Source organism: Panthera pardus, unplaced genomic scaffold (assembly GCF_024362965.1).
Source record: "Panthera pardus isolate Hobbes unplaced genomic scaffold, ASM2436296v1 HiC_scaffold_6, whole genome shotgun sequence".
Lineage (NCBI taxonomy): Eukaryota > Metazoa > Chordata > Mammalia > Carnivora > Felidae > Panthera > Panthera pardus.
This window is the reverse complement of record NW_026526991.1, coordinates 266,854-294,609: the sequence shown is the minus strand read 5'-3', so window position 1 is coordinate 294,609 and position 27,756 is coordinate 266,854. Positions and strand designations below refer to the sequence as shown.

Genomic DNA, 27,756 nt, shown 5'->3' with positions numbered 1-27,756 from the left:
TCCAAAGAAGATCTTTTACTGAGGCCTATTTAAAACATTTCAGTCCTTAATTCAAATAAACTTCAACTCAGCTGAACAGCTGATGGCCGATCCAGGTAAAGGCTTTACGGTGACAAAAATACACCCCACCTACAAAGACATCAGAGTAGGTTCCTAAGAACAGTGTGAAAGTACTCAGGGTCTCTGTCCCATCTTCTTCAGAGTTCGATTGAGCTAGAAGAAAGAGAAAAGCAAAGTTAGCTATGGAGATTTCACCAGCCCTGTTCCTGCAGGCACACGACCACCAGGCCCAACCCCTGGGCCGCCCTTCTGAAGTCAGGGAGGGCGTCTCTGATGCGGGCGTAGGTGTCCGCTGTGTGTGTACACAGCCTCAGTTAGGGGCTCCAATCCTGACACCTGTGGCCGTGCGCAATTAATTCATGCAGACTGGGGGCTCCGGGGTGGCTCAGCCGGTTCAGCGTCCGGCTCGCTTTCAGCTCAGGTCCTATCTCATGTTTCGTGAGTTCGAGTCCCACGTCAGGCTCTAAGCTGACAGCACGGAGCCTGCTTGGGTTTCTCTCTCCCTCTCTCTCTGCCCCTCCCCTGCTTCTGCTATCTCTCAAAATAAGTAAATAAACTTAGAAAAATTTCATGCAGACTGTTCTTCTACCTGTCCTTCACACAGAATGTGCGTGCGCGCGCACACACGCGCGCACACACACACACACACACACACCCACCCCCTACATGGCTTGGCCCATTTTCTAGGCCTCAGAGAGGCTAAGCCTGCCAGGGCCTCCTGCAGGAGGAGCCAGGTGCCACGGACCGGAGCGTTTAACAGTGACCTCTGCTGGAGGACTCAGAACACCAGGACGAAGTGGCTCCAGCTATGGCCACAAAGAGACCCCCACGCCATTGCACCCTGCACCCTCCTTGTGTTTGGCCTGACCCACAAGACCTCTCCCAGGGCAAGATGTGGAATGCACCCAGTCTGTCAAAACACAGCTTCCTGTTCCCTGCCTGCAGAAACTGGCCAGACCTGTCTAAGAGAGTGACTGCCACACGGGGAGGGACGGGTAAGAGCAGGCAGTGAATCCGCCCATATTAGGAAATACCAGGGAGGCAGAGAGAGGAGAGCCGGCCACCCGCAGAGAGGGATCTTGGAAAGAGATGCTCTGGAGAAGGCTGACGCAGCAACTGCTACAGGCCCAGCCCCACTCCCCAAACCCCAAGCAGCCAGCCAGTCTAGCTCAGAAACTTCAAGGGCCAACTTGGGGCTTTGTTGAAATGAAAAATGTAAAAACTTCCTAGCTCCCCAACCAAGTTCCTAACCTCGGTCCCCAGCCCACACACCACACTCTCTCAGATTTCTCACCTCCTCAAACTTGTGAATCTGCCGGATGAAGAAATCCCCATAGCGCCTGGCAACCTTGGTGTCTGCGATGTGGATCATGTCCTGTGGAAAAAGTAGAATCAGAGGGGCAGTGAGGTAGAGCCACTAACGGACTTGCAAGTAACCATGCTGCTAAATAACCCCCTACAGTGCTTTTCAAAAGCAAATAGGTGTGTGTTGTTTTGGGGGGGGGGGGGGCGGGAGCCTATAGGGGAGCGTAACCAGTTGATGGCAGCTTTCTTTCTTTCTAAACGGTTGATTTTTATTTTCTTCCTGTTAATTCATTTTTATTTTCTCCGTTTTAATTTTTTTTATTTCAGAGAGAGAGTGTGAGAGAGGGCCTGCGTGCCCATGAGCTGGGGGTGGGGTGGGGAGGGGAGAGGGAAAGGAGAGCAAGAGCCAGAGAGAGGGAGACCGACAGGGACAGAATTCTAGGCGGGCTCCATACTCAGCACGCAGGGCTCAATCCCACAACGCTAGGATCATGACCTGAGCCAAAATCAAGAGTTGGACACGCAAATGACTGAGCCACCCAGGCACCCCATTTATTTTTACTTTCAAGGTTTTTTTAATTTTATTTTTATTTATTGTTTTTATTTTTTTAATGAATAGGACTCTTTCGGCAATAAAAACATTTAAGACAGTATTTTATTCTTTTTTTTTTTTTTTTTGTAAGATTTGTTATTTTAGTAATCTCTATACCCAACAAGGGCTTGAACCTACAAGCCTGATATGAAGAGTCCCATGCTCCACTGGCTGACCCAGCCAGGTATCCTCAACATTTTATTCTCAACACTGTTTGGGAGTGTAATGTTTCAAATTAGTCCAGATTTTAAATTGTGTGTTTTAGCTCAAATGTGGTTGAACACCAATTTACTTGTAAATTCCTACATAATCTAGGTTAAAACCCAAGAAACTTCTGAATCTCTTTGAGAGGACTTTTTCAAGTCAAGGATGAAAAAAGAAAAGCCAGAAAAACAGAAATCAGGGGTGCCTCACTGGTTCAGTCAGTGGAACATGCAACTCTTGATCGTGGGTTAGGAGTTCGGGCCCCAGGCCGGGTGTAGAGATTACTCAAAAATAAAATCTTTACTGAGAACAAAACAAAACAGAAAGCAGCATTTTGCCAAAGATGAACCTGAACCAGTAAGAGGAACAATAATAAAAGAAAAATATCCCCGAAAAATTTTTCACATACGGACTTATTAATCAGTCTTAACTTATAATATGAATATAACAAATCATGACGAAATTTTATTTGTAATAACTAAATGGCTAATTCTTGGGAGAAGTGTTTACTTATATCTGTGTATGTATATATATACATTACCATATATATATGTACATACATATATTTCTTTACACACACACACACACACACATTTATATAAAGAAAAGAAATCTCCATGCCCTACATGGAACTTGAACTCACAACCCTGAGCCCAAGAGCTGTATATTCTACTGACTGAGCCAGCCAGACGCCCCGGGAGAAGTATTTTATTAAAGACCATCCAGATAACTGGGACTAGTTCAGCTGGGTCACAAAGAGAAGACAGAGGGATGGACCAGGTTACTGACATTGCCAAAGAATGTGTGTATGTCAGGTACTGGGAATAAACTCAAAAAGGACTTTAGGTAGTTGATGTAATGCTGCAAGGGACAGTTTTGACTTTTAAAAGCACGAATAAAACACTGGAAAACTTCCACTTCCGATGTTTCTACTTTTGGTTCGCGTCAGAGATAGCTAAGTTCTGCCAAACATTAAGTCTTGCAAAAGTCATAAACTCCGAACGACACGGTTTGTTTAGCAAGATGAGCTTTCAAAACAAACTACCCAAACTGACCCAGCAATTCCACAAGTAGGTATACACCCAAGAGATTATGTGCACACAAAAACTCACAGCAGTGCTATATCCACAATATCCAAAAGGTGAAAACGATTCAATGTCCATCAACTGATGAGTGGATGAATAAAGCGGTATATCCATACGGTAGAGTATTTTTCGGCCTTGAAAAGGAATAAAGTACTAATACATGCTACAACCTGGATGCAATTTGAAAGCACATCCAATGAAACAAGGCAAACACAAAAGGCCACATATTTTATGATTCCATGTATAGGAAATGTCAAAAAATAGACAAATCCAGGGGCACCTGGGGGGCTCGGTTGGTTGGGCACCCGTGATTCTCTCTCCCTCTCTTTGACCCTCCCTTGTTCGCATGCGTGCTCTCTCACGCTCAAATAAACTTAAAAAAAAAAGAGTGAGGGAGAGATAAATCCACAGAGACAGAAAGCAGACTACTGGTTTCCCAGGGACTAGGGTACAAGGGGAACTGGGAATGACCACTAATGAGTAGAAGCTTCTTTCGGGGATGTGGGAAATGCTGCAGAATTAGACAGTGGAAATGGTTGGGTGACACTATGAATATACTAATAACCATGGAATTATACCCTTTTTTTAAAAAAAGTTTATTTGAGAGAGAGAGAGCGAGCGTGCGCGCAAGCTCGTACACATGAGCAAATGGAAGGACAGAGACAGAGGGAGAGAGAATCCCAGGCAGACTCCATGCTGTCAGTGCAGAGCCAGACACGGGACTCGAGCTCCAAGTTGCAAACTGTGAGATCGTGGCCTGAACCAAAATCAAGAGCCACGCAGGCACCCCGGGACTATACCCTTTAAAACAGTGAAGTTTGGGGCGCCTGGGTGACTCAGTCAGTTAAGCGTCCGACTTCGGCTCAGGTCATGATCTCTCGGTTTGTGAGTTCGAGCCCCGTGTCAGGCTCTGTGCTGACAGCTCAGAGCCTGGAGCCTGCTTTGGATTCTGTGTCTCCCTGTCTCTCTGCCCCTCCCCTGCTCATGCTCTCTTTCTGTCTCAAAAATAAATAAAACACTTAAAAAAAAAAAACAGTGAAGTTTGTTATACAAATTATACCTTAAAAAAACTCCCCAAAAAACAGTATGTTTAGACCAGCACACTTTCTTAAAACAACCAAAATACAGAATGATTTTTAAAAACCTCCTCATAACGTCAGGGCACCTGGGTGGCTCAGTCGGTTAAGCGTCTGACTTCGGCTCAGGTCATGATGTCACGGTTCGTGAGTTCCAGCGCCATGTCGGGCTCTGTGCTGACAGCTCAGAACCTGGGGCCTGCTTCTGATTCTGTGTCTCCCTCTCTCTCTGCCCCAACCCGCTTGTGTGCTCTCAAAAATGAGTAAATGTTAAACAAAAAAAATTTTTTAAACCTCCTCATAACATCAAAGAGCTGACAAGAGAATACAGAGCTACTTAAGAGAAAATAAACCATCCTGAGTAAAACACAGAAGCCCCCTCTGCACTGAAGACATTCGCTAATCAATCCTAGAAGACCTGCACAGAGGGGACAAACCAAGGCTGGGGCATCTTACAGAAACCCCTCCCTGCACTGCTGGGACCCTGAAGGGCTACACCCTGAAGCTAAAGGCGGACACGGACACAACTGCCTGCTCCAGACATCAAGCAAAGCTCACCAAATTGGCCAAGGAGCATAACAGAAAGAGACCCATCGCCAACATACTATAAACACGAGGTGATTCTTCTGACAATCTGCAGCTGCAGCCTGGGCCTGCTACCTGGTCCCACCCAGAAAACCTGAGGCTTTGGTCTATGGTGGTCCCGGACCAGTAATCTCCCCAGGCACCTTGAAGAGGCAAAAGCAAATCCCCTCTAGGAGAATGAACGGTCGTCCTAGGTTTAAAAAACAAAAAAGGCATCTAAGGAAACACTGAACCGTGGAAAAAAAAAAATCAGAGAAAGCAAAAGCAGAGCTGAAGACACGAACAGGGACAGAACAATATATCCAAAGGAAATTAAGCAGAACAGAGGGGAAAAAAAGATGGAAGATGTGACACAGCACCCACCCTCTTCCCTCTCCAGCCTTCCCTCGGCCACGGCCTCCTCTCACGGGCCGCTCCAGCCACACCGAAGCTGTCCCCTCGCTCCTGCCCAGGGCCTCTGCTCCCTCTACGTGGACGGCTGTTCCCCCCGGATGTGCGTTTGGCTAATGTCTTTACCTCCCTCAAGTCTTAGCTTCGATTTCCCTTCCTCAGCACAGGCTGTCCCGAGCACCTTATTCAGTCCTGCGACCCCTGCCTCCCACCACCACTACCGGTAACTGGGTAGCACCTGATGATTCTAACCTACCGCAAAATAAAGGAAAAATTTCACCTCTCCGTGTTTGTGGGCCCTGCTCCTGGGCTCTCAGGGAAGCTATACTTTAACCCTTACCTAAGGTCAAAATGACCTGGCAAAACCTCAAAGCACGGGTTCTATTTCTGCCCCAAGCAAACTCTGTACATCTACTTCATTTAAAAAAAAAAAAGAGAGAGAGAGAGAGAGAAGCATTCCAAACATAAAGATAAGAAATAGAAAAAAAATAGTTAAAAAAAAAAAAAAAGAATGTGGGCTGAAGAAACAGAAAAACAACTCCCGGATTCCCGTAAGATTAAAGTCATACAGCCCTGCACGTACCATACAGTCTGTAACTCTCTGGAAGGTCATTCACCGCGACTTACAACTCAACAAAACAAAACCATACAGAACTCTCACACCAAACGTTCGTTCCCTGGAGCACTGTCTACGTTGTGGAGACCGTGCCTCTCAGGCAGCTGTCTTAACGCGGACTCGAACAGAACTTTTTTTCTTAAAAAATTAAGTGGGTCTGCTCATTTCGCATCGACACCTACTACCTGATTCGCGGCATCGGAACGCTCCGTGTCTATTTTCTTACATGAGTACATCAGCACTAGGGCAGAAAGCTTTGTGGATTTTGTTCACCGCTAAGTCCCAAATGCTCAGCGCGGCGGGCGCCCGGTCGGTGTTCATCGCGGGGTGCGTGAACACAGGGCCCCAGAGGCCCAGGCCGGGGGGCGGCCGTACCTTATCGATGTAGAAGTCCACCTCAGAGGCCGACTGAAACTCGCCGTCCAGGGCAGAGATGCCGCTGGTCCACACCAGGTTCTTCATCTTGTGTTTGAAGACGAGGAGCTGGATGCGGAACTCCTGTTCCGTGAGGTCCAGGAAGCCAGCCAGCTTGGCCACAGGCATGGTGGTGTAGAGCTTGAGGAAGCTGCGGATGGTTGAGAGCTGGGCCTGCTGCTGCACTTCATCGGCGAACACCTTCAGCTGCTGCAGGAAGGGCTCCTTGTGGTAGTTAGGGTGCACGTTGTCGTAGTTGGGCACCACGGGCGACAGGAATTTGGGGCACGAGTAGCTGAAGAGCTCCTCATAGACCTGCGGGTCACCTTTCTGCATGCGCAGCATCTTGTCCCCGTATTTCTCCCGCAGCTGGAGGTGAATGCTCTCGTCAATTCGCATGGGGTACATGGTGAGCGCGATGGCCAGCAGCGCGTGCATCTGCTCGTTCTGCTTGTTAATCTGGGGGTGGGAGAGAAATCGCCGCAGGGTCAAATGCCACGGACTTTCGCAAGTCCCTGCCGCCGTCGCCCCGACACCCTCCCGGGGCCGTTCGCTCTCCCACAGTCTCTCCCAGTGTGCCCTCTAGCTCTAGTGAACCTCCCCAGCCCACTTCCAGGTCCTCCTTGGCTGGCTCCTGCATGCTCTACCGGGGCCTCCTTCTCCCTGGACCACCCACACTCCACCAGATCGATGCTCCCACACCACTTACGACCGAGTCACCCAGAAACTCGGATGGCGCCGTAATGCCTGTGACGATCAAACAGCTTAGCTGGGTGGTGAAGGCCACTCCAGAACCTGACACCCCCAATCTGACTACTCTCCTGCCCCCCACCCCCGACGAGAGAGTCCATCGTGGTGCTACATCACCATACTTCTAAGTCCCAACACCTTTTCTCTGCCTAGAAACCTCAATGCTGTGCACGTCTTGGACCCACCCTCCTCCACGGCAAACTGCGTGAGGGCGGTACCCACATCTAACTCATTTTTAAACACCGACAGCCCAGTGAACGCTCAGCAAACGGTTTTTGAATACATCTAGGCACTGTCGTGGGACAAAAGTAAAATGGAAGATACTGTCCCTATTGTTAAGGAGTTAATGATCTGGGATAAGAGACACAAAGAAAAGAAACTTAGAGCATGCCAGCTTGAAAAGGCATACAAAGAGCAACATTTTGGATGGCGTTTCCCCAAAACTGCTGGCCTAGGTGCCAAGGGGTCAGGCCGGTCGGAGGCTTCCTCACCATCTCATACTTGTATGTGGTCCTCTGGAACATGCTCTTGGTCCTCTGGATGTAGAGGAGGATGTTGGCAAAGACCCGGATGGCATCCTGGTAGCGACGCATCATCAAATAGGCAAAACCGACGTAGTAGTAAGTGGTCACCTGGCACTCGGGCACACGAGAGTACATGCTCTGCGGAAGAAGGGAGAAGCACCCATGAGTCCCAGAACCGATCCACCCCAGAGAGTCTGGAGGTTGGCAGGGCCCAGTGTCAGCTGAGGCAGAGGCCCTGGACCACCCAGGGGAAGCCCTGGCTCGAGTCAGAGGTTCTGAGTACAGACCATACCATTCCCCGATTAAGTTCTAGGACCTGAGAACCTCATTTTGTTAGATATTTTAAAGGGGGGGGGGGGCCTGAATCAGGTAACCTTAAAATTTCTTTCAGATCCAAATCCCTCTATACCTCAGTCACATACTCCTCCTTGTCTACTCCTTGCTTTTCCAGATAAACTTGATAAAGGAACAGATAAAGACTGGAAGATACACACATGTCAAAAAGGCACCAATTTTTCTGTGGCTAAGAAAAACCACCACAGCTAATAACCATTATCTAACCATCTTAGAACTAAATCTTCTGTTAATTCCTTAACAAGTGAAACCTGAATGGTAAAAATCTGCCATTGTCATTCTGTTTTGAAAACAGAATCAGAGACTGCTGAATAGTTCAAGTGTTACTAACTAACAAGGAGAAAGCACCTTGCCCAGGCTCAGATTTTCATTACAGTGGTTCCCCCAGTTCTCAATTTTCAACTGGCCTGGGGATGAATCCTTTCTTCTCCCTGAAATGTATCCTAATAGATCAGAGTGTCTCTTGAAGCAGACCCTCTGGCTCGGGAAGGGGGTGGGGGGAGGGGTGGGGAGGGGAGGGAGGTGCAGGTAATCACCTTCTTATTCAGTTCGATATTCTCCAGCACCTTGATGGCCTGGTAGTAATCCCCCAACAGGGAGTGCAGGCGCAGGAGCCCCACCAGGCTGAAATACCCAAGCATCTTGTAAAGGGAGTGCCGTCCATACTCCCCAGCCACGCTCTCGGGATCACCTGAGAGAAACAGATACCGTGAACACTTCCGCAGGGGCAGGTGAAAGAAGGTAAGCCTGAGCCCTGAACGTCACTCGGTGACCTCTTCACCTACCGGCGGCCTCTAAAGCTTCCCGCAACAGAGATTCACCGCCCTCAAAGAAATACCAAGCAGCAGCACACTTGACCTGATGCTAACCTTTTCTTTTTTAAAGTAATCCCTATGCCCAATGTGGGCTCGAACTCATGACTTTGAGATCAAGAATCACATGCTCCACCGAATGAGCCAGCTAGGCCTCCTTGGCCTTAAACTAATCTTAAATTTACCAACAAGAGTTGCCTGAGTGGGGTGACAGTTTTTTGGTGTTTTTTTTGTTTTTTGTTTTGGTCCCAAGACACCTGAGAATACTGAGATGGCTCCTTTTATCAGGAGCAGTTTACTCACCAAGGCCACTGCTTTCAGGAAGTTCTTGAGGTCAAAGCTATTTTCCTAATAACACTAAGATGCGATTTGTCTTTCTCACTGAACTGACACTTGCCCCGAACACCCGAGAACAACATGGGTAAAACTACCAACAACTCAGCATAAATCAGGCAGTGGCACTGCAATTACTGTATTCTTTCCCACCACATGCAGGAAAAGAACCAGCCACTTTTTTCACAAAATACTATTTTTACTTCAAAGGATGGCCCATAAATTCAGATTGGGGTGTTTAGCAGACACGTTCCAAAACTGAACGAAGTGAACCTGTTACATTTCAACAACAAAATGGACAGTGCTCCCTTCACTGCCAATGAAAATGTGAGCTTTTAAGCAAAAACTGTAGTCTTAAAGAACTTGTATCTGCCACTGTGAGTTCAACGCCTTCCATATAAAGACTTGTCTGATGGGACTGTGACAAAAGTAACAGATGTGGTCTTTAACAAGTGTCTAATAAAAGGGCACCTGGATGGCTCAGTCCGTTAAGCATCTGACTTCAGCTCAGATCATGATCTCACGGTTTGTGAGTTCAAGTCCCGCGCTGGGCTCTGTGTTGACAGCTCAGAGCCTGGAGCCCGCTTCGGATTCTGTGTCTCCCTCTCTCTGCCTCTCCCCAGCTTGCACTCTGTCTCCTTCTTTCTCAAAAATAAACATTTAAAAATATTTTTTTTAATTATATAATAAAATCTGTCAACAGAAAATCTTTATAACTCCATGAACCAGTATTCTACAAGACCATGCAGCAGTAAAAAGAAAAAAAAAGATCCATTCAAGCTGCAGGATAAACCTATGAACTTTAACATAAGAAAGTAAAAGTTCACCGCTAACATTTTCAGAATCCTCATCCAATGAACGGGTATGAACCCCTCGCTGTCAAGTTTTGATGTAGCAGCAAAGAACACAAAGACTGAAAAGGCTGCTGAGATACTCCTCCCTTTCCCGACTCCATGTCTGGATGAGGCCCGGTCTCCCTCATCTACTGCAACTAAAACAGACTGTAACTGCAACAGACAGAAGGCAGAAGCACACGGAGCTCTCTTCCACGAAACCCGGTGCCAAAGTGATTTGAGAAAATGATACTCTTCTCACAGGGGCAAAATTTATACAGCTCAACTTGCTGATTCTCAATCTTTAGAGACTGCAAAGCGGTCCCGACACCAAAAACTTGGGAGAATCGCTGATCTAAACAAAGGCCCTGGAGACAGTACAAATGCCTGCGAATGCTGGTCTCACGAGTGCCGGTTCAGTCTGTCGGCGACAGGCTGCCAAGCCGCACAGCCCCCGACATCAGCACTTGGCTACTGCCCACGTCCAACACCAAACGGGAGCAGCCGGTTCCCTAAGCCGCAGCGACCCCTCTGCGGCCTCTCTTCCACGGGAACAGATGGCAAGCAGCACTCACCTCCGCTCGTGTACACCTCCAGCTGCCGGTTAATGTTCGACTTGTCTACTAGGGAGTGAAGGACATTGAGGACGCTGTGCACGTTCCAGATTTTGGGATTGGAACGAAGGAAGTCAATTTCCTCCTCTGACTTCTTGGCGGTCTTACAGCGGTACTGACTGAACGACTGAAACTGTCGGGAAGAAGGGAGAGAGACCGAGTGGCGCCCGGTGCAGAACACGAGGCCGTGGGGGGGCTGTGGACTGGGAGGGGAGGGCCGGGGCTACTGCCGCTCATGCCAAACTGTTCTGCGCGCTACCTGTTTTTGCAAAGCCATCTTGGTTTAAATTGAACTTTGTTCGTTACTGAGCACGTTAGTTCTTCCTCGGCTAGCTAAAGATCTCTAAGACGAAAGTTAGTTTGTAAAACAAAAAAACACATTCAGTTTGGTATTTGACTCCAGACTTCAGTGTAAAGTCTACGAGCTTTGCAATGCAGTCAACCTGGCTATCAGAAGCAGGTGGCTTGGAACAGATCTACTCTTAGACGGCTGTGCCATGCCCGAGTCAGGATTATGAATGCGGTGGAGACAGGGCAGGTGTCTGTACGTGTGTCTTCCCTACTGGAGTTCACCATCAATTCACCTAGGACAGGAACCCACTCTGAGTCGCCTCTGTACCAACCACAGACCCTAACCACCCAGCGTAAGGCACATATAGAGCCCATACCACAGGTATTTTTTGAGGCAGTGGTTCCATCTGGGACCAGCAATGGGCTGGGGCTCCATCAGTCACCCAGAAAATAGCACAAGAGACCTACGCAGTCAATTAGTTTGTAAAAGCTCCTTGGTTGATTCTGGTGCACACCAAGTTTGGAAACCAGTGACCTAGAATCTAGGTCCTAGATGACCCAAGAATGTTCAACTCCAAAATATCATCTTCCTCTAAGAATGTAGGAAAATGTTTCCAGATTTACAATTAACAGAAGAGTATCCAGAATACTGAACAGATTCTATGTCAGTAAGAACAAGACAATCCAATGGAACAATGGACAAAGGACACTGATGATCACTTCAAAGAAAAATAAGATAAGATTGGTCAATTAACAGGGAAAACGCTTGATCTCTTCAGATACCAGAGAAATGCAAATTAAAATGAGATCACCATTTCTTTCCCATCAAACAGACAAAAATTAGATCAGTAACATCCACAGCATAGAAATTCTCAAATACTGCTGACAGCAGTGTAATTCGACACAGCCCTCGGGGAGGGCAAGATGTTACTATTTCTTAAAATCCCAAGGGACTGCATGTTCTAGATCTCTACAGTGGCGGTGTACACATTTGTCAAATCTCATCAACAGTGCACTTAAAATTCGTATTTTACTGTGTGCAAATTTTGACTCTATAAAGCTGATTTAAAAAAACATAAAAAGCAAATATCCTTCAACCAACAATTCTACCTCTAGTGATCTCTAGAGATGAACCTATGTGTAACATAAATGTGGATATTTACTAACTCAGTTTGTAGCAGTAGAAACTGAAAACCTAAATGTTCATCACCAAAAAGGTAGTTTACACAGATCTTGTAGTAAGCAGAAAAAAACAAAGCTGTCTCTATGTAGACATGTTAAGTGTTCCATATCAAAACAAATTACATAAATATATTACTGAACCGTTTCTAAATGGAGTTATTTTTGTATGTATGTAACCCTGAGAAACATTAACATGGTGTCTATCTTTCCAGACAATAACTGATGCCTCCACAAAGGCGAGGAAGACACTTTATCTGCAATCTGAAATAGACGAAGGTTTTAAACAGTAACGATATATAGATGTATTACTTGTACTGATAAAAGTAAATGAAAGCAGAGTGGCGGGAAAGAGCCACTTACCCGTGTGACATCTACCTGGCCAGGCAGAATCCCACCTGGCCCTCACTGGCCAGGCTGTTACCAGTGAGAGCACTTTAAGCCCCTTAAGAGAGCACCAGCTAAGCCCAAGGGATTATGATAATCTTAAGAAGGATGAAGAACCTTAGCACAGATGATCCTCCTTGACCTGCTGTGAGTCAACAGGACCACCAACCTTCTAAAATATGCCAAAGAAGGGGCTGACACAAGCCAAGACGCCAGAAAGGGCAAACCAGGCCAGTGTGGTTTGTGGCCCTCACTGCACAAAAGGCACCAAAGCCTCATCTTAAGCAGAAAGCCTCTCCCAAAGGGCCCTGGGAGGGCTTTCTCAGCCCACCAATCACAACTTGCCAACACTTTCTAAGACTCTGGTCTGTGCAGCTCAAATAACAGCTTTATTAAGAATCTGATTTCTCCGGAAATTCCCAGTGAGAGTTATCCAGTCCTCATAAAACTCACAGGAAACAAGTATCTCCAAATTCAATTATTCTGTGTTTTTTAAGTCTATATTCTCTTTTTAAAGAATAAGACTGACCTAAAAGAAGGTGGAAAAGAATAATGATAGTATTGACCATCACAACAACCAGGCAACATCTACTGAGTAATTCTTCTGTGACAGGCACTGCACTAAGCACTTTAGATGTCATTTCCAGTAATCACCCCCCAAATCCCGCTTTTACAGAAACCAAGGCAATGTGGTTAAGTAATTTGCCCAGGGTCCCAGGTTAGTGAATAGCAAGACTTGAAAAGTGTACCCCTGGGCTACACAGCTGCTGTACTTGACATCTGACCCAGCTCTTGGTGGAGCCTCCATAGGAGCACTCCAAGACAGGCAATGTTTCCGCCTTGATGCTAATGTTCTACTTTATTCTTATCTAGCATATAACCACTATCACAGTCAAGGCATACATTTCTGTTTCCTAGGAGACGAAAGTCAAACTTGGGAGAGCTTAAACAACACGTCCACGTTACAGACTACCAGGTGGGAGCCCCCACACCAGCACCCGCTCACTTCTACCTGACTCCAAAGCCTAGGAAGCCTTTATTCTCCCTATCAGACCAACTCTCAAGGTCAGGTAAGAGCTTGGTGCAAGTCAGCTCGACTACCAAATTGATACCCAGAGCTCTTATGCGTCACTGACTCTTCAGAAAACCATGACACTGAGGACCGCCACCAGGGGATATCCCCAACCACGGTGGGGACATTTTTATCCCAAGCATCTTTTTAACAATGCAAACAATGGTAACTGTTGCTCCTCTGTTGGACTAGTTATTTCAAATGAGATCACGGCTGGCCAGATACCTGATAGATGAACTCATCAATGATATCCCAGAGCCACTGGTTGGGTAGTTCAAGGGGAGCAGGACCATCGGCATCTGCGTGGGAGATCACAGCGAAGTCAGATGCAAACTATGCCCACTCGGTAAGGCTACATATAGAATACATTTTCTAATTTTTCTCTTAAAAAGACCATGAATAACAGGACATCCCCCCTTCCACTTGCATATTAAAATTCTGCTAACGAAAAGCTAGAGGCCAGCACTGGGCCTCATCACAGCCTCACACCCTTAACCAAACTCAAACTCACTAAGAATGTAGTTGAAGAGATTGCAGTAGTTGTAGTAGGATTCAAATCTCTGCTCCAAGGAGGGTCCTCCCTGTAAAAAGAAAGGAGACATCAGCACAGATGTTTAATTTAAATGTGTTTTACTCGGGGCCCCTGGGTGGCTCAGTTGCTTTAGCATCAGACTCTTGATTTCAGCTCAGGTCATGATCTCACGGGGAGTTTGAGCCCTACACTGGGCTCAGTGTTGACAGTATGGAACCTACTTGGGATTCCCTCCCTCCCTCCCTCCCTCCCTCCCTCCCTTTCTCTGTGCCCCTCTGCCTCCCTGACATGAGTGCTTTCTCTCAAAATAAATATTAAGAAATAAAATATATGTTAAAAAAAAAAAAAGAAAGAAAAGAAATAAAATCTATGTATTTTACTCATCGTCTACCACGACGGCTAAAGACCCATGAGAACTGACGGTGACTCTCTCCTTCTGAGGATGCAAAGAGCACTCAAGTCAGAGGGAAGACCGTAAGAGCTAGAGCAGTTCAAAGGGGCATTGAATATCAGACCGTAATGTTCAGGTTTTACGGCAACAACCCCAACTGACCATTAAAGAACAAGCATGCAGATCCAGTGAAGCAGAAAGACAGGAGTACTGGGGCGCCTGGGTGGCTCAGTTGGTTAAACGTCCCAACTTTGGCTCAGGTCGTGATCTCACAGTTCATGAGTTTGAGCCCAGCGTCAGGCTCTGTGCTGGTAGCTCAGAGCCTAGATAAAGCCTGCTACAGATTCTGTGTCTCCCTCTCTCCCTCTCAAAAACAAACATTAAAAAAAAAGAAGGAAAGGAAGACAGAAGTACTAACAAAAGCAAAAAGGTAAGATCACAGCGCTCAAAGAATGGTGAGAGCAGATAACGCTACACTAGGCTACACGAGACTAGAAGAGGCCAGGAGTGTAGAGGTCTTTCAGGTCAACAGAAATCTAGGCCAGAGGGGTCAGTAAATCCACCATCCCCTGTTTTGGTCAATAAAAAGTTCAACTGGAACACAGCCCTGCACTCACTGTCTACGGCTGTTACAAAGGCAGTGCTGAACACATTCAACAGAGACCATGATGGCCTCAAAGCCAAAAAAAACCTATCTGGCCCTTTATAGTGAAGGCTGCTGACCCCCAATCTAGACTTCATGTTGCTGGGAACGGAGAACCACTGAAGGCTTCTGAGCTGGGGAATAACACGATGCTATCTGTAATGGGGGAGAAAGAACACAGCCCTGGAGTTTTAGCCCCACTGCTTACTGAGCTTCTGACAAGGTACTCAACGTCTATGTAGAATGAGACTATGTCGTAAAAGTGCCCAATATAGTTAAGTGTTCTTTCAATGAAACGCCCCCACAAGATTTAACACTGGCCGTATATATGAATGTACCCCATGTGGTACCTAACGAAGAGGTTACAAGATCAATAAGCTTCTGCTGAATCTTTATTACAGACCAAAGGTAAGATTGGACGTGGTAGAACCACTTGCACTATGGGTTCTGATGCCACGGTCTTCCCAAGAAAGCCGTGTTATATAGGCTAGCTAGACTCAGCATGGCTCACATAGTACCTGAGCCAAAGCATCAAGTGTAGGAGGGAATCTTCACTTTCTCTCACATAAAGTAGTGAGAGCTCTCACTGGGACGCCAGAAAAGCACGGCCCCTGCAGTACTCTGACAACGGGAACGCCTCCAGCCGGCACTCACGGTGGCTCCCACGGCAAAGCAAGAGCTCGCTAGTCAGGTCAAGCTGACCCCTCAGGGGGACGAGACCCGAGTTAACTGTGAGCAGGCAGAAATACTCTAAGGAGAGATCATGGTGCCAGTTTCCTTCATTTACACATGCACACGCACGTTCCAACAATTAGCCTGTCACCATCGGTGACGAGGCACGGGATTACAGCCGTGAACAAGATCAAGTCCGTGCCCTGGCGGAGTTTTACCCTCTAGCGGGGGTAGCAAACAAAAACCTAGTAAACAAATAATACGACGTCAGCTAGTGATGCACATACGCTCTGAAGCGTGGCCAGGAGGATGGCCCGAGGATGGCCAGGAGCCCAGGAAAGGAGGGGAAGCCAGATCAAGCAGAACTATGACTAAGACTTGGGATTTTATTCTAAGTATAAGAGCAAGTCACGGTAGGATTGGGAGGCAGGGTGTGACTTGGTGAGACTATGTTTCAAAAGGATCACGCTGGTTACCAGGCTGAGGATAAACTCTAGTAGAAGAGTGGAAATGGACACCAGGTAAGCAGCTACACAGTCCAGGCAAGAGACGATAATGCGTTGAACTAGGATAGCAGCAGTGGTGGCGGTGATAAGTGGGTGGTTTCAAGTAGTATGTTGAAGATAGAGCTGAACAGGATTTGCTGCAAGGCTAGAAGTCAAGTGAGACAAAAGTCAAGAAAGAGGCCAAGGTTTTCAGTCCAAGTCACCTGGATGCACGGTGGTATTATTTGCGAGTTGGCTGACATGGGAAGAACAGGTTTACAGGGAAAAGAAAACTTCAGTTTGGGGTATGTTACACTTGAGATGAGATGACCAGAAAGACAACCAACTGGAGACGTGGAATAGGTAGCTGGATATGCAAGTATGGATTTAGAGACACTGGGGCTAATAACAGAGATTTTCAGTCATCATGTGTATCAATAGTACAGATCGTATTTTGAGAGACTTTTGTCATTCTAAAATTCAGAAATCAGAGAAGAATCAAACAGGTGCCCAAAGTAGGGGGAGTGTGGCGGAAAGAACACTGGTACTCCAATAAGACAGGCCCGAGTTCAAGGAGTCTGGCCACTTACTAGTTGTATGAATTTGAGAAAAACCACCTCAATTTGCCTGCTCTGCAGGATTACGGTGAGGATTAGAATATAGATGCATGTCAAGTGCCAAGCATTATGCTTGACACACGGTGACAATTTCATGTATGTTTCAGAGTCGAAGACGCCACGGCAATGCTCTGGAGTTAAAAAAGCAAGGACATCACAGGCAGAGACAAAAGAAGGTGCTCAGGGGGCCCCAGGGTGGCTCAGTTGGTTAAGCATCCAACTTCAGCTCAGGTCATGATCTCACAGCTCATGAGTATGAGCCCTGTGTCAGGCTCTGTGCTGACAGCTCAGAGCCTGGAACCTGCTTCAGCTTCTGTGCCTCCCTCTCTCTCTGCCCCTCCCCTGCTTGTGTGCTCTCGCTCTCTCTCTCTCTCTCTCAAAAATAAACAAACATAAAAAAAAAATTAAGGCAGCACTCAGGAACACACTATTAGGATGGCATCCTACAACCCAATCAATGTGATGAGTGCAAGTCAGAAACTGTGGGGACGGAGACATTAAAACGGACAGCAAAGCTATCACCTATTACAGTTTGTCTGGAATAGATACCCAGCTTGCTAGATTCAATCATTCCCTCTGTTGTTATTATTACTATTTTTTTAGCGTTTATTTTTTTTGAGAGACAGAGAGAGACAGAGCGTGAACAAGGGGAAGGGCAAAGGGAGAGGGAGACAGAATCCGAAGCAGGCTCCAGACTGTGACGCAGGGCTCGAACCCACGTACTGTGAGATCAGGACCTGAGCCGAAGTCAGACGTTTAACTTACTCAACCACCTAGGCGCCCCCCCCCCCCCCCCCCCCCCCGTTATGTCTTAAAAGAATACTGAGAACACATGCCAACCACTCTTGGACACTGAACCAGTATAAACCAGTGGTTGTGTTCCAAACACAAAAACGACACACAGTTTAAAACAACGCCAACAACACTTAGATACTCACACTGACTTTGGCATATATGTGCCTGTAGTATAATTCTTTGTACAAAATCAGGAAGACAGCATCTGAAAGAGATGGCAAAGGGGTGCTTTAGTAATCCACAAACAACCAGGGTCTTCAGGCAGTTCTAGCCCCTTTGAAGGGAGTAAAGGAATAAACATGATTTAAAAGACTAAACGACATCTACATTTTAAATTTTAACACTTATACCCCAAGAATACCTGCAACAAGAAAATTCACCTTGTTTTATCTTTCAACCTCATCTTCATCGCATTCAGACTCATTTCCCGTCATTTAAGATATTTTGCCATCCAGTTAATAAACCAGCACATAAATAAATAGTAACAGCTCCCAAGAAACCAATGTCACGTTATCAAAATCGGAAATATATGGGTATCTTTTATTTAGAAATCCTATTTAATTTTTTTATTTTTTTTTTTTGAAAGAAAGAGAACACATGGAGAGGGGGGAGGAGAAGGAGACAAAGAAAAAGGGGGGCAGGGGGGAATCCCAAGCAGGCTCCACGCCCAGTGCAGAGCCTGACTCAGGGCTCAATCCCATGACCGAGAGATTGTGACCTGACCCAAAATCAAGAGTTGGATGCTTAACTGACTGAGCCACAAATCCTATTTTAAAGAACTTATCCTATTAATACGATACAACCACTAGGAAGGAAGGAAGGAAGGAAGGAAGGAAGGAAGGAAGGAAGGAAGGAAGGAAGGAAAGAAGGAAGGAAGGAAGGAAGGAAGGAAGAGTTCTTTGGATACTGACACTGAGCAGAAAAGAGCTAACAAAGCAGGCGTGAGACTTCTACCCTTTGGCTAGTGAAGCTGGTCCTTGGCTGGCATCTGGGAACCTGGATCTCAGGAAGGTCCTCACCACCCTGATAAGAGTGGTCTGCTATGCCTAAACTGTGCAACAGTGGTTCATGCTGAACTCCTGCTTTCTGGGGTCTGGAATTTTGGTACGTGCTAGGCAGAGGATGTGCCCACATAACCAACACCCAATAAAATCCTTGGACACCAAGTCTGTAAGTAGCCTCTCTGACAGACAACTTTTCACACGTCACAATTCCCTGCTTGCTCGAGGAACAGCACATCCCATGGGACTCCACGGGAAGGGACTGCTGGCAACAAGCACCTGGTTTCCGTTAGATTCCTGTCTATGTCTTCTTTCCCCTTGCTGATTTTGCTCTGTATCCATTTGCTGTAAACCTTCACAGCTGTGGATACAACTATACCAACCACCAAACCTGGGGGTGGTCTTATAAATCCTGGAGATACAGGGGCGCCTGGGTAGCTCAGTCAGTTAAGCGTCCGACTTCGGCTCAGGTCATGATCTCGCGGTCCGTGAGTTCAAGCCCCGCGTCGGGCTCTGTACTGACGGCTCGGAGCCTGGAACCTGCTTCGGATTCTGTGTCTCCCTCTCTCTCTGCCCCTCTCAAAAATAAACATTAAAAAAAAAAAATTAAAGGGAAAAAAAAAAAGAAATCCTGGAGATACAGAATACACTCCAAAAATATAATTAACTTTAAAAAGGAAAAAAGGGGGGGCGCCTGGGTGGCGCAGTCGGTTAAGCGTCCGACTTCAGCCAGGTCACGATCTCGCGGTCCGTGAGTTCGAGCCCCGCGTCAGGCTCTGGGCTGATGGCTCGGAGCCTGGAGCCTGTTTCCGATTCTGTGTCTCCCTCTCTCTCTGCCCCTCCCCCGTTCATGCTCTGTCTCTCTCTGTCCCAAAAATAAATTAAAAACGTTGAAAAAAAAAAAATTTTGGAAAAAAAAAAAAAAAAAGGAAAAAAGGGGCCCCTGGGTGGCTCAGGCAGTTAAGCATCCAACTTCAGCTCAGGTCACGGATCTCGTGGTTCATGAGTTCAAGCCCTGCACTGGGCTCTCTGCTATCAGCACAGAGCCTGCTTCTGATGCTCTGTCTACACCTCTCTCTGCCCCTCACCCACTCACACACACATTCTCTCTCAAAAATAAACAAACATTTAAAAAAAAAAAAAAAAAAGGGAGGGGCACCTGGGCGGTTTAGTGGGTTAAGCATCTGACTCTTGGTTTCGGCTCAGGTCATGATCTCACGGTTTGTGAGTTCGAGCCCCGTGTTGGGCTCCAAATTGACAGTGTGCAGAGCCTGCTTGGGATTCTCTCTTTCCTTCCCTCTGCAATTCCCCCACTCATTCTCATTCTCTCTCTCAAAACAAAACAAAACAAAACAAAACAAAACAAAAAACTAAAAAGATGATTTAAAAATTTTTTTTCAGGGTGCCTGGGTGGCTCAGTCGGTTGAGCAGCCGACTTCGGCTCAGGTCATGATCTCACGATCCGTGAGTTCGAGCCCCGCGTCGGGCTCTGCTGACAGCTTGGAGCCTGGAGCCTGTTTCAGATTCTGTGTCTCCCTCTCTCTGACCCTCCCCCATTCATGCTCTGTCTCTCTGTCTCAAAAATAAATAAACGTTAAAAAAAAAATTAAAAAAAAATTTTTTTTTCAAGGGAAAGAAATGGCATTTAGTCTATGTAAAAAAGAAACAAAAGAGGTATTCCTATTTGCTTATGTATGCATAGACCATCATGGGAAGGATAAGAAAAAAAAGTGGTAGCACTAGACGGCTCTAGAGAAACTGAAGACTTGAGGATGGAAGGGGAGGGGGGTGATTTTTATACCAAATCTCTTTTTTCACTATTAGGTCCTGTGATTACTTTCCTATAAAATTATACACAGCTGACCGTTGAACAACGTAGGGGTTAGGGGCAAGAACCATCCCCTGCACAGTCAAAAGCCCACACAAATAACTTCTGACTCCTCAGATATTTGACTGTTGAACTTTAATAACCTACTGCTGACTGGGAGCCTTACCAATAACACAAACTGTCAATTAACACATATTTTGTATGCTATGTGTATTGGATACTGTATTCTTATAATAAAGTAAGCTGTAGAGGAGAAAACGTTAAGAAAATTGTAAGAGAAAATACATTTACAGTACTGTATGGGAGCGAAAATAATCCATGTATAAGCAGACTCACCTAGTACAAACCCATGTTGTTCAAGGGTCAACTGTATTACAGGACTTTGTAGTTAAGACACACAGCGTTACGTTCTTATAGGCAATATATTAAAGAAAGAGGTCTGAGCACCACAGAAAATAAACTCTCCGAGAGCGACTTCTAAACCGAGCTGAGTAAATGAAAAGACACTACATGTCCATAAATTAGAGACTTAAATATAAAAGCAACATACCCCTAATTCTATTTTCAGAGTCAACACCATCCTTAGCAAAATCCCAGCTGGCTTTTTGCCGAAACTGACCGGCTGATCCTAAAACTCATATGGAAACCCAAGGGACTCAGAAGAACCAAAACAATCTTGAAAAAGAACATAGTTGAAGGACTTACACTTCTGGTTTCAAAACTTACCACAAAGCTACAATAATCAAGACAGCGTGGCCCAAGCATAAGGAAAGACATATAGATCAATGGAGTTAAAATGAGAGTCTAGGGGCGCCAGGGTGGCTCAGTCGGTTAAGTGTCCAACTCCTGATTTCGGCCCAGGTCATGATCTCACGGTTCATGAATTCGAGCCCCGCGTCGGGCTCTGCACTGACAGTGTGGAGCCTGCTTGGGATTCCCTCCCCCAACCCTCAAAATAAATAAGCCAAAAAAAAAAAAAAAAAAAAGGCTGAGAAGGGCACCTGGGTGGCTCAGTGGATTAAGCATCCAACTTCGGCTCAGTTCATGGGTTCTAGCCCCACATCAGGCTCTATGCTGACAGCTTAAGAGACTGGAGCCTGTTTCAGATTCATTCTCTCTCTCTCCCCCTCTCTCTCTGTCCCTTCCCTGCTCGTGCTCGCTTGCTCTCTCAAAAAATAAAACATTAAAAAAAAAACAAAAAGCCTGAGAGTCCAGACATAAACCCTTACGTTTACATGATAACCAATTTCAACAAAGGTGCCAAGACAATTTAACGGAAAAACAGTCTTTTCGAAAACTAGTGCTAGCACAGCTAGTTATCGACATGTAAAAATGTGCAGATGGGTCTTCCTACATCACACCATATATAAAAAAACCATCATAAAGTGAAAGGTGGAAGGAAGCTGCCAGAGAGCCTATTCCCAAGCAACTATAATGACCTCCAAAATTACAGAGGGAAATGGAAACAAGTCAGGACAAAGATCTCAGTCTCAGCTTCACCACACTTGAGAGGTCTCTGTCCCCTCTTTGTTTATTCGGCCTTCATTCAACAAGTTCTTTACTAAGGGTCTATTGTGTACGAAGTCCTGGGGAAACAACACAGTGAGTGAAAGACACAGATCATTTGAGCCTCCTAGTGACCCCCGAGTCGCAGGATCCCACCCAGCGCGCAGACCACAAAGAGCTCATACCTACCGTTTCCAACCTGTGGGGCGATGGCTTCGGCCTCAGGCCAGGGTGTATTCTTGAAGAATCTTTCAGTCAACTTGGTCCAGCTGAAAACCAAGCACAAAAATTCTACAAGTCCAAAACAGGAAGGACCTGAGAAGAAGAAACCTTCACATTTTACAGATAAGGACCCAGGCTCACAAAGGGGAAGGCGTCACAGAAACGAAGCCAGGGCCAAAGCCCTCCAAATCTACAACTTTCCTCTACCCAACTCTGCACCTCAACTTTTCTCAATACGGTAAACAGTCCTTTTTATCGCTTATGGGGCAGCTGGGTGGCTCAGTCAGTGGGGCTCCAACTTCAGATCAGGTCACGATCTCAGAGTACATGTGCTTGAATCCTGCCCTGGGTTCTGTGCTGACAGCTCAGAGCCTGAAGCCTGCTTCAGATTCTGTGTCTCCCTCCCTCTCTGCCCCTTCCCCACTCACGCTCTGTCTCTCCTTCAGAAATAAACGCTAAAAAAAATTATCAGTCAGGCAACCACCGGGCTCTTCAGGATCATTTCCGGCTTCCGTGTCATGAACTCCAGTCATACTTAACAGCTCGCTGTTCCCTGATCTGATAACCTGTTTTAGATACTCCCACCCTTCTCCCTTAGCAATATTTTTCCTACTCTCCTGGAGCGCCGTGTCTCCTCCTCCTTTCCAAACTTGGAAGCAAATCTGTCTGTCTGTTGTGGTCTGATGCCATCGCAGACACCGCTGCCCACGATGCTTCCCAGCCCTACAAGAGGTTTCCGTTCCATTTCCCTCCTGATCCCCTTAGGAGCTACTTCAACTTTCTCCCACTCTCCTCAACTCCCACCTCTCTCTCTCCTCCGGATCTTTCAGTTCAGCACAGAAATATGCTCAAGTTCCCACTTCAAGACATGCGGCAAAACACAAAGCATCTCAACAACACTTCATGTCCTCTACACTTGCTACCTCTCCTTTGTCATCCTCCATTTCTCACCCTCTGCCATCTGGCTCCTGCCTCCACCACTCCACTGAAACGGACCTTGCTGGTGATCAAAGGACTTCTCAATTGCCAAAATCAACCGGCTCCTTCCTTGACTCAATCTCATCAGAACACTTAACGTTTGTTGACCCTTCCCTTCTTCAAAGTCTCTTCTCTCTGGTTTCCTGGGCCACTTCTCTCTGCTGACTTACTACCTATTTTCCTGACACTACTCTCTACGTCTATACTATCTAGATTTTCTTTCTGCCCTGTCTATTTACCATTTCCTCCATTTGCCCACTCATCTGCAAAGGAACATAACTTTCCAAGGCGCCAGACATTCTCCTCACCACACATTCTCCTATGGAAATGTGTACCCCACGCGTGGCTCCAACTCTAACTGCCACATGTGATTACTGTGCTAAAGAAATGAACGTCAAATTTTAATTTTATTTTATTTTTTATTTTTTTTTAACGTTTATTTATTTTTGAGACAGAGAGAGACAGAGCATAAACGGGGGGAGGGTCAGAGAGACAGGGAGACACAGAATCTGAAACAGGCTCCAGGCACTGAACCATCAGCACAGAGCCTGACGCGGGGCTCGAACTCACGGATGGCGCGATCATGACCTGAGCTGAAGTCAGATGCTTAACCGACTGAGCCACCCAGGTGCCCCTCAAATTTTAATTTTAATTAAAAAAAACCAATACTTAACTCAGTTTCTGGAAAACTTTCAAGTATATTTAGAATTATTTAGGTATGTGAATCTGATGTTTCAACTGTAAATGTTATGAAATCTAAATAGAAGGAAACCTGGGTGGCTCAGTTAAAACATCCAACTTCGGCTCAGGTCATGATCTTGCGGTCTGTGAGTTTGAGCCCTGCGTCGGGCTCTGTGCTGACAGCTCAGAGCCTGGAGCCTGTTTCAGATTCTGTGTCTCCCTCTCCCTCTGCTCCTCCCCAACTCATACCTGGTCTCTCTCAAAAATAAACATTAAAAAAAGAAAATTTAAATAGAGATCAAGTATTTCCAACATATACAAATTGAGTTGTGCTATAAATACAAAATATAGGATTTAGAATGCATAATACTAAAAAAAGTAAAATAAGTCATTAACGGTTTAATTCTGATTATGAGTGGTAATATCTTAGATGTTGAAATAAATTATTAAAATTAATTTCCCGTCTTTTTACTTATTTTTTAAGTCTTATTTATTATTATTTTTATGTATTTTTATTCATTTTGAGAGACGAGAGAGAGAGAGAGAAAAAGAGAGAGAGAGAGAGAGAGAGACAGACAGACAGACAGACAGACACAGATTCCAAAGCAGGCTCCAGGCTCTGAGCTGTCAGCACACAGCCCGACGCAGGGCTCGAACCCACAAACCATGAAATCACAACCTGAGCCGAAGTCAGACACTTAACTGACTGAGCCACCCAGGTGCCCCTAAAGTTTTATTTTTAAGTGATCTCTACACCCAACGTGGGGCTCAAGCTCACAACCCTGAGACCAAGAGTCATAAGCTCCACCAACTGAGCCAGCCAGATGCCCCTCTTTTTATATTTTTTAAACATAGCTGATGAAAAAAACTGTTACATGTGTGGCTAGCATTATTATTTCTATGGGACAGCACCGAGCTACACACTTTTAACTAGGAAGATGTGAGGAGGAAGGAAAAAACAGTTCAGGGATTAATTCTATTCACTGATCCAATAAGCCTCCGGCTATTAGTTTTGTCCACCCCTCCTCTCAGTAATGGTTTAAATTCTGCTTCCTCGGTGAAGTCATTCCTGACTATCCTGACCCTGACTGACCTGTCTCATCTCTAATGCCAATTACACAAGGGCAATCCCCTCAAAACCAGTCAAAGCGGTGGCTCACCCTGTTATGCATTAAGTTGTGCAGTAATGTGGGGCATCTTGGGGGGCTCAGCTGGGTGAGTGTCCAATTCATGATTTCCGCTCAGGTCACGATCTCTCAATTCCTGAGACAGAGCCCCATGTCTTCACGCCGACAGCGCAGAGCCTGCCTGGGATTCTCTATCTCCCTCCCAAGCTTGCGTGTTGCACACGCGCACTCTCGCTCTCTCTCGGTAAATACACATTAGGAAAAAAGTCGTGCAGTAATTTAAAAATTAGGCTCTGCTGTCAGAATGTGCAGGTTCAAAACTCAAGTAGCCATGTGACTTACCCTTTCTGTGCTTTGTTTCCCTCATCCGTAAGATGAGGAAAACAATACTACCTACTTCATGGGGTTACTGTGAAGCGTAAGGAGTAAAACACAGGAAAAGCATTCTGAACGTTGCCTGATTTACACTGGTCGGACATACTACTGTAACTGCTGCTATAATTACTGATCACGGTGTTATTATATTAGACCCTGTAGGAGTTGTTTTTTTTGTTTTTTTTTTTTAATTTAATGTTTTTATTTATTTTTGAGACAGAGAGAGACAGAGCATGAACAGGGGAGGGTCAGAGAGAGGGAGACACAGAAACTGAAACAGGCTCCAGGCTCTGAGCTGTCAGCACAGAGCCCGATGCGGGGCTCGAACCCACAAGCTGTGAGATCATGACCTGAGCCGAAGTCAGAGGCTTAACTGACTGAGCCACCCAGGCGCCCCAGACCCTGTATGAGTTTTGGCAATACAGTCCAACAAGGTAACATGTCTCCCCCAAGGAATCACGGAAACCCCTCGGGCTCTCTTTACAGAGAAGTGATTAGACAGCACCCTTTTCAGGGGCTGCGTCACTAAACCAGTCCACCTAGAAAGAGGGTCATTTCAGCCAGCAGTCTGTACCTGTTCTCATAGATGTCTTGGATCTCATACACCTTCTGGTCGATGACGTCGCTGGACACACGACTGGCCTGCAGCTCATACACCTTCTGGTCAATCAAATCTGAGACGGTTTTGTGGAAATACTGGATGAAGTTTTTGATCACTTCAGGGATCACCTGATAGGTCTGCTGTTCATACTGACGTTCATAAGCCAGATCCTGCTTTGGATCTCCTAAAGGTTGGACAGAACAAATACTTTACCAAGTGCTTTCGAACCCACGTATATTACAAAACAAAAGGGCAAGACCATCCTCTAAATTAAACTAAAGTCTACAAATCAGGTATAATTCCCTTTTAAGCGCTCAGAAATATAACTGTCCCCAACTCACTCTCAATCCCGGTACGCGGTTTCTTCAAAAAACGCACCACTACTTAAAAGTATATGTTTGTTCATAATCTCTTTCCTCCACTAGAACCTGAAGCCTAAGAGGGCAAGAACCTTGTACTCAGTGTACCTTCAGGTGTACCCATGTGGTTATATGTGTGTTAGAAGAGAGAAGACGACTGTGGGAAGGGAAAGTAAGTAGTAGGCGCTTAATATTTTTTGGATGAATGAATGACTGCCATTTTCTACCAATACAACAGTGCAAGTTACCAAACTTCTCTGCTCTGTTCTCTCATCTGCCAAATGGAGACAACTTTAATTTAGGTACTTTATAGAACTGTTTTAAGGACTAAATGAAACGCTTTGGACAAAGTACCTGCAACCATGCACGGCACTTACTAAGTCAAACCAACTCACTACGTTTCAGGAAACCCCAAAACCTTCCAAAAATACTTCACTTGGGCTTGGTTTGAATTTCTTTAATTTTGCCCAAGATTTTCTTCTTCAGCGAATAGTCTGACAAGGAAACCACATCCAGGATAGTAAGCTTTCTCTTCTGAGACTCGGAGGTGGAACATGAAAAAGACCTGGTTTATTAGGCTCTATACCACCCTCCTTCTGAAAACTAATAACTGACTCCACACCAGGACCACGAAGAAAGAGCGTTTAACAGATGCCCGTCAAAGCGGTTCTGAGACCTTCAAAAAGGTGCCAAACCCTAGAAGCGCGCCTAGCTAGCCAGACAAGTCCATGGTCTCACCTGTGTGCATGTCATAGTCGCCTGGGTAAGCATAGGGATCATAAGCAGCCTATTAAGGAAAGAGACGGAAACGGTCACCAATTCGTGAACCCAAAACGTTCGTTCGACAATGTTTAGGATAAGCAGGGTACTAAGAATACGCAAGTGGGTAAAACACAGTCCCTGCCTTGGAGAAACTCACACGCTTGTGAGAGAAGGGAGAATAAACCAGACAGCAATACAACGTTACGGATGCAAATAAGGTAGAGCAAAGCCCAAGAGGCTGCGGGAACCAACGGAGTTTTACAAGGGGCAGCCCAAGCCGTACGAGCTAAGTTACAGAAACACAGAATCCTTATGGGATTCCACAAGCAGCCTCCGTCTCCGGCCTCGCAAAAGGAGAGAACGAGGAGACCGGACATGCGAAGTGGGCGGGCCGAGACGGGGCTGGTGAGTAGCAGCCAGCCGTGGGAACAGCATGAGGGCCGCGCCCGCAGGGAGGCAGGCCGGAGGCGGTCGCGGCCCGCAAGGGCTCCCAGAGAGGCCCGGACGCCGTCTCGCCGCGGGGCCCAACATCCAAAGAACTCTGCCTCCTTCGCGGAGCTCAGTTCACGCGCAGGGCCAGCCTTACCTCGGACTCGTAATCATCAGCGGGATAAGACATGGCTGCGGCACTCGCGAACACAGCCAGAGAGAGCGAAAACTGCGGCCCGCGCCTGCGTCGTGAGGCCGGAAGTTCAGCCCCTACCG

At 46.3% G+C, this 27,756-nt stretch overlaps 1 protein-coding gene across 2 annotated transcripts; it reads right to left on the bottom strand.

Annotated features, from left to right (window-relative positions):
• Positions 1-27,756, bottom strand: EIF3L (eukaryotic translation initiation factor 3 subunit L). 2 transcript variants are annotated; one of them, XM_019446853.2, is made up of 13 exons: positions 27,638-27,756; positions 27,028-27,076; positions 25,904-26,114; positions 22,136-22,215; positions 17,755-17,816; positions 13,988-14,057; positions 13,702-13,775; positions 10,509-10,680; positions 8,492-8,646; positions 7,569-7,739; positions 6,289-6,786; positions 1,355-1,435; positions 1-213 (listed from the first exon to the last, which is right to left on the bottom strand). In XM_019446853.2, the coding sequence occupies exons 1-13, from the start codon at positions 27,668-27,670 to the stop codon at positions 175-177; spliced, it is 1,695 nt and encodes a 564-aa protein (XP_019302398.1). In that variant the 5' UTR covers positions 27,671-27,756; the 3' UTR covers positions 1-174. The 2 variants fall into 2 exon arrangements, with proteins under 2 accessions (XP_019302398.1, XP_053750856.1); XM_053894881.1 differs by lacking the exons at positions 22,136-22,215; positions 27,028-27,076; positions 27,638-27,756 and having other exon boundaries at positions 25,904-25,982.